Here is a 9,925-nt window from a genome sequence, read left to right as displayed (position 1 = left end):
CATTAGAATCAATGCTCCCAAGTGTCTCTTGGAGTCGCCCCTGGCCACCAGGGGGTGGTATTGCAGCAATGTCAGCTCCCCACCATGAGGACCAAAGAGAATATTCCTTGCCTATTGGTCTGGGCTCATTCTACACATTGGGACATTGCTGGAGCAAGTAGGGGGAGGATAATACATCACTTTAACATGTTTAAACTCTGTCTAGTCCCTGTAAGATAAACAAGAGATGGTGAATGAGGAAAGCATTTCCAGATGTGCAGGATCTCAGGAAGAGCTGTCTGGGAAAAGGACAAGCTTTTTGGGAGCTAAGAATAGCCACTGGAGAAGATTCTAAGATAAGGGATGTGCAAGTGGGTTGAAATACATGTACTGTATGTTTTTGATGAGAGAACAATATTGTAACAAAAAGCTGACTTTGCATAACACCTCCCTTTAAAAACAACACAGCTGACCAAGTGCATTACGCAGCCTAAGAGCAATAAAACAAGCAAATGGTCTAGTAGAACTAGATAAACTTCATTGTACAAGTGCACACTTAAATTGTAACAAATTAAGGCAGACATAAAGGCCAGTAAGAAAGTTAAAATGTTAGACTACCCTGTAGCACCCAGACTATTTAGTCATGATGTTGTGGTAAAACAGTGTGCTTATTGTTTCTAACATAGGTCTAATATTTGACTGCCAATTAAATATTATAAATAAAGTAAGACATTGCAAGTGTTGATGTTTCTAACTCACCATCCTGCAGTGTACCATATAGAAACATCTGTGCGTTGTTGGCGAGTTTACACACTGTTACAGTAAGGTCCTCACTCAAAGTCTGTTTGGGCTTTGTTCACACAAGAGGCACAAGTGGCCCACGTTTGATAATAAATGTTACCATGCCAACCTGCGTGAAACACTGTATCAACAGACTGTGGTTGAACGTACAGAGTCAATCAATGAATTAATCAATCCCTTAATTGTTCGTTGTCCCATTAATATTTTGTAGCATCAAGATTGGTTTTCTACAAACTTTTGAACTTCCTAAAATGAGTGAAATCTAAATTGGAATGACCTCTTTCAAAGTAATTTCAAAAGTAAGGAATACTTCATGATGATCGCTTATCTGTGTCCCTCGATACGAAGCACACAAATCCTCAGCCACTTGTGAAGCCTGGTGTAAACAAAGCCCTTCCAAATGTACTTCCTCCCTCTCGCAGACTGTGTACATTACGAGTTGAAGGCCTCTGAGTGGGCACAGAACAGCACGAAGTCTCCTGAGCCGCCCGTGGCTACAGTGGTCCATCACACAAGATTAAAAAACACTTCCTCCAACATGGTACCAGTGGGTTTGCTCTGTGGATTGTAATGCTATGGAGCCGTGTATGCAGAGGTGGAAGGTCCCGGTCTCTGAAATAGGAAGCTTTTGGGAGACATTGTTGTTTTAGTGCATTTTAGGACCTTTCAAAGTCTGTGAGCATCGGCGCAAATATCAGACTGTGTGGATGTAACAGATTAATTTTACTTATTATCAGTTCTCTTTCCACCTCTGCATATCGAGCAACCGAAACACTTATACTCAGTGTCATGGCGGGTCTCAGAGAGTAGTAAACATAAAAAAAAAGTGCTTTCTTATTAATAAAACACTTTAAACACAGGATAAGGCGTTCTTTTTTTCAGGGCAGGTGAGACGGAGAGCAGGAGTTGGTGAAGTTTTGGCACAAACTGAGATTTGGCTGAAGTTGATTTTGGCTGAAGAGTGACGACAATGACAGACAAGACGACGCCAGGCTCATTTCAACAGGGTCTTCTTTATGCGCTCGACCTCCATCTGAAAGAAGATTATCCATGAAAGAGAGTTATTTTACGTACTGCATAAATGAAACATGGCTGAGCAGTTTAAGTAAATGTAGTTACTAGTATCATGCAAGTATCATGAATTACTGACGCTTTTAAGCTCTTAACCCCCACCCCAAAGATGAGAATTTTTTTTAGAAAAAAGCCACAAAAGAGCAAGCAAAAAAATGACAAAAAAGTGACAAAAAAATTACGAAAAATGTGCCAAAAAGTGACAAAAATGCGATGAAAAAGTGATGAAAAAAATTACCAAAAAAGTGATAAAAAATGACAAAAATGCTACGAAAAAGTGACAAAAAATGCGACAAAAAGTGACAAAAATGTGATGAAAAAATGACGAAAAAATGTTAAAAAAGTAATAAAAGTGCGACAAAAACGCACCAAAAAAGCGTTGGAAAAAACCTGTCGACAACATGGCAAGGAAAAAATCCATTTAGATCAGTTTTGTAGGTCTTAGCTTTCAAATGAGGCGCTACACTGGCCTAGAGGCTCCAGTCGAGAAGCTTTTAGATTTGGGTAAAGCTGAACTGGATAAAATGCACTTGGTGAAGGTGGGGGTTAAGAGGTTAAACGTTTGTCTTTCTTGCAGCCCTTTGTAATTTACGTTTTAAAATTTGAAATAGTGTCTGTGTAAAGAAAAGACAGTAAGGAGAATGGGCTGATCAGGCCAGGACCGCCCTCTGCAGGCAGCAGTGGGAATGACATGTTATAAATCATTTTAGCTAATGGCTGCTGGTAAATCAATGGGACTTTGAAGGCAGACCTGCTCAGGACAGGTGTGGTGATGGATTATGGCCTTGAAAAAATGGGGAGGACAGTTTTGTCCAGAGAATCCAGCATTTCAGCACTAGATGAAAAGTAAACGACTGACTGCTACCCCATGTATGACAGCAGCACTACAACATGGTTAAAAGCTCAAAAAAGCCTATTATACACATGTGTCCATTCAGTTAAAAGCAATAAATCTTCACTATAAGGCCTCTACTTTTACTCGCACAGACCTGTAAACTAATACGAATCCTCTTCTCGTCGTCTAGAGAGGAGGCCAGCTGCTTCATCTCCAGTCTGGAACACAGAGATAAACAATGCAATCTGACTCTTGAACAGAATAAATAAGATTTAAATCGAAAGTATATTGGGTCCAGACCTGTGCTGTGTCTTGAGTTGCTCCACAGACGCCCGCAGGTCCCGCAGCTGGGTCCTGAGCTCTTCTACAGTGGGCGGAGTCAGAGGGGAGTGCCTCAGCTCGGGGGAGGGGCTCAGACCGGGCGAGGGAGAGGTGGGACGGATCGCAGCGCTCGGGGTGTTCAGGGACGTGGGTTTGACCGGAAGAGGCGCTTTATTTTCAGCTACCTGTAGGGGGAGACAAAACACAGGAACGTGTTCATTTTTAGGCATCTTTGCACAAGTGGAACCTTCTGCAGTTCTTGTTTCAATACCAGCCCTCTTTTAATTATTTTTGGATAGGGGAATGGGGATACTGGGCTATTTGAGCCAGCTGCCATTTCCTTACAGAAAGTAGTATTAATTTTACAGTCTATGGTGCAAACAGGGGCAGAGGGGACGAGGGTCGAAGAGAGACTAAGGGCTCTCAAGGACTGGGTACCATTTAACGATAACAGTAGGGCTGTTAAATGGTAACAGCCCTACTGCTACCATTTAACAGTAGGGCAGTAAGCACTTTCTTTTACTCAAGCCCACTATTTCAAAACATTCCTCTAAATACACTACAGTCTGTCTTTGCTGAACTGCACGTGAAAGTATGTGGTCTTATAATAGTCAATAGTGTGGCTCCCCCTGCTGGCGGGGTGTAACAGTTACAGCATGTCTTACTGAGATGCCCGGGACTGTTTTCCTCGAAGACCCAGAGTCCGACTCCTCTCTCCCTCTGTCTTTGTCTTTTCTGTCGTCTGCTGCATTCGAGTCCAGGAGTTCTGCTGTGGATAAGGATGACTGCAACAAGAAAGGGAAACAAATATGCACACTGGTCTACTTTTTTGTAAATGCTTTTATAGACATTACCAAGTCGCTCTGTAATTTTTAAAATGTTTAGTTCAATCCTTATTTAGACTAGCTTGAGAATGTGACCCGGTAATATGACAAGAAATCACTGTATGTGTGTATTATAAAATGTCATGTGTCCAACTACATATTCGGATCAGACAGCCATTACTCACCGGTGCGATGATTTGGGATCTGGGTCGTCTGTCTGTGACTCGTGGCCGTGATACAGTCGGGTGATTAAGCTTCTCTGTTGCAGCCACTACAGCGTCTAAATCCATATCTGCTCCAAAGCAAACAAAGAACATACATAGGACAGTGAAACGAATGAACTCCTTTCATGTAAAAAATGTCACTGAGGCTGTGAATGTTAAGTCTTGTGGGTAAAGTGAAAAAAACCTGATATGATGCCAATGTTTGATTATATAAGACTACTTCATCTTAGAACGTCATTAGTTTGATATGTTGGGTATAGTATATAGTAAAACAGCCATACAAATAGACTCTCTAAAGTGTACATGTTTTGTTTCTGAAGCAAATTTAATTACTATGAGCAGGTCCTGGACTGTCCAATGTCACCAAGCTTAAAGCAGAACTAAGTAACTCATGCCCCTAGAGGCCATAAGCGCCACTGCAGGTGTCGTAGCATGTTAAGTATTTTTACTCATTAATTGTCCATGAGAGTAAATGCTACGCTGACAGAAAAGACAAAGGGAGAGAGGGATATTGTACATCCAATTCCACAAAGGAGATAATTTTTTTCACTCAAACTTGGCTGTAAATATTGTTTTTTAAGTTGTGCTAGTCCGCAGTTAGCTTTGCCTGTTTGCCTGTTAGCTTCTTCTTCGTGATTCTATTAGTGTGTACTGGGGCCTCCGACCCGGTGCAGGAAAGTTGCAAGTGTGGTTTTCTGGCCAGAGACACCAGGGGGAGATGTAAGACCCCCGAATCAACCCGTCAACACTTGTATTACCCCCAGAGGGACTGCAAAAGGATTCATTAAGGTAAACAAGTTACTTAGTACTGCTTTAAAGTGATGATTATGAATTGTGATCACACTTTTCTTGATATAGGATTATTTCCATATGTTTCTATATTATAACTCAATGTGCCACATTCATATTTTTTTTAATGCATTTTTGTCTTGGTTTTAGTTGTGTTTTTGTCATTTTATGTTCATCACTTGATTTTTGACGGTTTGTTGTATTTTCATCCTCGTGTTCATCAATATTTTGAGGCTTTGATTGAAAATGTGCTTGGTTCAAGACGTCAATGATCCTTAGGTTTATTGTTTGTTCATTCATTAATCATTGTTTTAATGAAGTCCATAATACGTAATCTAATCATTGTTTTTACAGTATATTTTTTACAATATATAAATATATGCAGCACTTACGTACAATAGAAATAGGATTCATACAATGTTTTACCCCTTTTTTTGTACCCATCCCATCCCTGTGCTTCTGCTAGTGCTGCTAACTCAATTAATGACTTGTACTAAACGCAGTGAAATCAGCAGTTCACCAGGCTCGGTTCTCATTCGTTGCTCACCGGCGTCTTGTGACCTATCAGAGGCGGAGTCTGCGTTCGGAGCTCCGCCCTCAGTTTTGGGGCTCTCACACCTGAGCAGGTAAACAGGTCACATTAAGCGTCTCTGCACATTCTATGATCATGTTTGGCGCGTAGACTTTAAAAGTGTACTGACGATAATGTGGGAGGCCTTTCGGGGCGTCTCGGAGCGTGGGCCGAGGAGTGGGAGTTGGTGGTTTTGGGGGGCAGGGGTTTCTTGGGCAGGACAGACGGGAGGGAGGGCTTAGGGATGTCGGCGACCTTCAGATCTTCACCTGCGTGCGTCACACAAACACACAGGGTCAGACGACAACAAGGGAACAGCAAAATGGATAAGACACATGGGTTATAAATACGAGGAGAGTGAACTAAAGCCATGCTTTGCTGCTTAGGGAAAGATAAGAGGTTAGATATTAGGAAAAGATCTACAAGCAGGTGAAACGATATGAGGGAAAAGCCACTTTGGAGAACAGCATAGAAGAGTGCGGTGTTGATAGTATTACGATCTTTCAGTACACTGTTTAAACTCTTACCCCCCGCATTTTCTCCACTTCAGCTTTACCCAAATCTAAAAGCTTCTTGAAAAAAAAGTGACAAAATAGTGACAAAAACGGGACGTAAATGAGGATGAAAATGCTAAAAAAGGCATCAAAAGAGCGATAAAACGGCAACAAAACAGGCGTCAAAAAAGTGATAAAAAAGAAACAAAAAAAGAAACAAAAAAGAAACAACACAATAAAACAGGTGACAAAAAAGTGATAAAAAAAGCAACAAAATGCAACAAAAACGCAACAATGACGCAATAAAAGAGGCAACAAAAAAACAATGAAAAAGTAGTCAAAACACAACAAAAACACAGAAAAAAATCTGTCCAACACGTGACAAAAAACCACCAAAAATATGACGAGAAAGTGACAACGACACAAGGAAAAACTTAGAGCTGTTTTGCAGGTCTTAGCTTTCAAATGAGGCGTTACAATAGAGGCTGAAAGCTAGAGAAGCATTTAGATTTGGGTAAAGCCGAACTGGAGAAAATACACTTGGTTAAGGCGGGGATTAAGGGGTTAAACACAGTACGTTTCATTAAAGGGACTATACTAGACTATACTAGAAGTATTTTCATCCCCGTACATGTTACAGCCATGTCCTAATCTGTAGAATGAGCTCAGACCTGTTCACCACAACTGCCTCTAAAATCCCACTCAAAAAGTTGTTACTTCGGGTCCGAAGTGCCGTGATGCACGAGCTTAATATAGAAGCTGCAGCTACGCATAAGACCTGAGGTGGCAGTAGTGAGTATAAAACAACCAACTTGCATCGAGTCTCTTTAAAGATCAACAGAAATTGCACGTTTTCTGGGGGAAATTGTGTCAGAAAAAGACTGGTCCGTAACATGGGGCTAAAACTGAACGAAAAGACCTCAGTATTTTTGCTCATTATTGTGGCTTGCTTTGGTTACCCACTTACCCACTGACTACTCCAAGTGATTTGATTTTATCTGTATGAGTATGTAAATTGTGCAGATAAGTAACACAACACAAACTTTTCACAGAACGCTCAACGTGTCCAATTTGTGTCTGATTGTTTATACTAGAAACCAATCTCTACCTTTTCAAAAAAAATAATGAAAAGAAACGCAGAGTAGCACAAAATCTCTAAGAAATTATCCTGGCAGGCTCCAAACTGCTTGTGCGTATTTACCAGACACGCCAATACTTTCATTACCACTGCGATCGCCACTTTGTTAAATAAAAGTTTCACAATGTCGAACAAAGGCAAGAAAAATAAAACAAAAACAGGTACATCTATGGCAAGAATAGGCCGATAAGAAGAAGCAGTAAGAAGAGTTGCAGATCGAGGCGGTTCAAAGCAGGACCAGAGCAGGACCGGACAGTGGTCTAGACAGTACCTCGGTCCTGGTCTCTGTTTGGGAGGTGCTCGGGACGTTCGGGAGGGGGCTTCTTAACCTCAGACCTTTTCTCTATAGGCGTCAGAGTTCACAGGTTTGTCACTTTGGTTCGTTTCGTTACAGAGAAGGAGAAAATGCAGAGCTTTACCTGTGCTGAGCTTCGATGAGGGCGCACTGGGAGGAGGTGGTTTCTTTGGTCTCTGCAAACGGAGAGAATGTGTGTCAAAACCCATGCATTTCCTTGGAAAGACTGACAGAGCTACTATAGATAACATGAGAAAGACAAAATTACCTCTTTCTCTACTTCTGGCACGAGCAGCTTGACAAAGTTATCTGGAAAAACGCCTTGTCGTCCTCCGACCTCTCCCATCCACCAGCCTGCGTCTGCACACTCCTGAACATAAAACCCACACTTTAAAAAAACACCTTCATAATGGAGCCGAGCGATGCCTTAGTGAACACTCATTTGCAAAACTAGCTTTCCCACAAACAAATGCAGCCGACCACAGACCAACACACCCCGAGTGAGGGGGAACCTGCAAAGGCAATAAAGGTGATGCATGAGCTTCTTCTCATGTGGGAGTTTTTGCACAAATCTGATGTGAAGACTCAAGTTTAGTCCAGATTTTGATCTGGTTTAGGCTGTTAGAGCACGAGACCACGCAGGCGAAACAATCTGTGTAAATGTTGAAGTCATGTAAGCCTTAACCTGGAAACTAACCAGGATTTCTACAAATGTAATCCTTTCAAATGCCATTTCAATGACCAATAAAATATATTTGCTAATGCATATTTTACTGAAGATTTGTAACCAATTTGGATATATTAACAATTGGATACATTTAAAAGACTGGACACATGTAAGCAAGTTGTTTGTGTTGCAGTGTTTTGGACCATAAACTGTATTTTCACTGAAATTAACTAAAACTAAATGAAACTAAATAAAGTTGACCAGTTCAAAGAAATGTAGATTTAATGCCTATTGTGCTCAATTTTGGCACAGTTCATGCCAAAACAAAAGCTGACTAACATTGGCTGAGCCGGACTGATCATAATAATAATAATAATGCATCGGTTTTATATAGTGCTTTTCTGGACACTGAAAGGCTTTACATTGCATTATTCATTCACTCCATACTTGGTGGTAGTAAGCTACAATTGTAGCCACAGCTGCCCTGGGGTAGACTGACAGACGCGAGGCAACCAGTCTGCGCCATCGGCCCCTCCGACCACCACTCACTCAATCACTACATTCACCCAGGCCTCCTGGTGTTACCAAACAGTCTCCCATCCAAGTACCGACCAGGTCCTTCCTGCTTTTATATTAGGCTGTGGCTGTTTGATCTCTATTGACATATGATTATTGTTTGATTGTATCATGTGTGGACACCTGCTGCCTCCTAATATCCTTGGGGCAATAATAAAGTTGAACCTTGAACCAAATGAAAGTTCAAAATATATATATTTTTTCTTTCACTCTAGTCTAGAGACACGATCTCCTCTTAAAGGGACTAAACAGAGTTTAAAAATGTTAAAATTATGTATTTTCCTCCCCCTCCATGTTCCAGCCATGTCCTAATGTGTAGAATGATCTCAGACCTGTTCACCACAACTGCCTCTAATAATCTGCACTCAAAAAGTTGTCACTTCGGGTCCGAAGTGCCGTCATGCACGAGCTTAATATAGAAGCTGCAGTTACACATTTGACCTGAAGTGGTAGTAGTGAGTATAAAATGGCCAACTTGCATCTAGTCCCTTTAAATGAACACCTGCAGTGACCTTTTCACAGTGATTTATTGAGCTCCTCAAAGACAGAACAAACATCCAAAATCCATAATAATGTGTTGGTTACCTTGGTGATGATGTTAACGACTTCCCCCTCTTTGATTGACAGCTCGTCCTCATTTTGTGCTTCGTATGGGAATAGGACTTTACACTGCTCCCGCCCTGGGAGACCAAACAAATTCAGCAGACCGTGAGACAGATGTTTAGAGAATAAAAATGCTTTATAAGACGACAACACAAGAAGCTATTAAAAGTTTTAGTCCTACTCTGGGTAATATCAGCAGTTAAACGCTAAAAATGAAATGGAAAAAAAGGAATTGGCAGAATATTGTTCATAATTTATGAGCTTAACAGAAAACAAATTGCCCATTACTTTTCATTAAACTAAAGCTACAAAGGTAACAACATGTGGCTTATTCTGATAACAAAAACAAAAGCTACAACAACAATTACATCATATTTGGCAAAGTGTTGTCATATTGTGTTGGAGGTCACTTAAAGTCGCCAACAGGGCACCTTTTCAGCGCTTTCACCCTTGAGCTAAAATACAATGGGCCAATAACAGACTCTAATAGAATGAACGGAAAACTTGCACCAGACAAATAGGAAATGATGTTGAAAGCGTGGTATGTTGCTACGGGTCTGTGCTTTTCAAAACAAACACAAAATATCTCTTATGACTGACAGCTATCGATCTATGGCTTATTACAGTATAATACAATACAATATAATGTTAACTTGTCAGGCTGGACCAACTAAATTAGGACAATTATGACTAAAACAGACTAGGTTACTTTGCATTTTTGTTTTTGTTGGTGGTAC

The 9,925-nt window shown here is 40.9% G+C and overlaps 1 protein-coding gene across 3 annotated transcripts in view; it reads right to left on the bottom strand.

Annotated features, from left to right (window-relative positions):
• Positions 1-1,069: 1,069 nt before the first annotated feature.
• Positions 1,070-9,925, bottom strand: part of sh3kbp1 (SH3-domain kinase binding protein 1) — a 51,092-nt gene continuing 42,236 nt past the window's right edge. The window contains exons 9-19 of one of the 3 annotated variants that reach the window (XM_079576584.1): positions 9,171-9,265; positions 7,611-7,712; positions 7,467-7,518; positions 7,319-7,390; positions 5,546-5,684; positions 5,392-5,462; positions 4,017-4,123; positions 3,673-3,792; positions 2,987-3,192; positions 2,841-2,904; positions 1,070-1,813 (exon numbers count right to left, since the gene is read on the bottom strand). In XM_079576584.1, coding sequence (XP_079432710.1) covers positions 1,775-1,813; positions 2,841-2,904; positions 2,987-3,192; positions 3,673-3,792; positions 4,017-4,123; positions 5,392-5,462; positions 5,546-5,684; positions 7,319-7,390; positions 7,467-7,518; positions 7,611-7,712; positions 9,171-9,265 — 1,067 coding nt within the window. In that variant the 3' untranslated portion in view covers positions 1,070-1,774. The remainder of the gene's footprint in view (positions 1,814-2,840; positions 2,905-2,986; positions 3,193-3,672; positions 3,793-4,016; positions 4,124-5,391; positions 5,463-5,545; positions 5,685-7,318; positions 7,391-7,466; positions 7,519-7,610; positions 7,713-9,170; positions 9,266-9,925) is intronic. The other 2 variants (XM_079576585.1, XM_079576586.1) reach the window with 2 other exon arrangements.

Source organism: Gobius niger, assembly GCF_951799975.1.
Source record: "Gobius niger genome assembly, chromosome: 18".
NCBI classification, from domain to species: Eukaryota; Metazoa; Chordata; class Actinopteri; order Gobiiformes; family Gobiidae; genus Gobius; species Gobius niger.
Note: the sequence above shows the minus strand (reverse complement) of the source record. Positions and strands in the feature narration are given on the sequence as shown.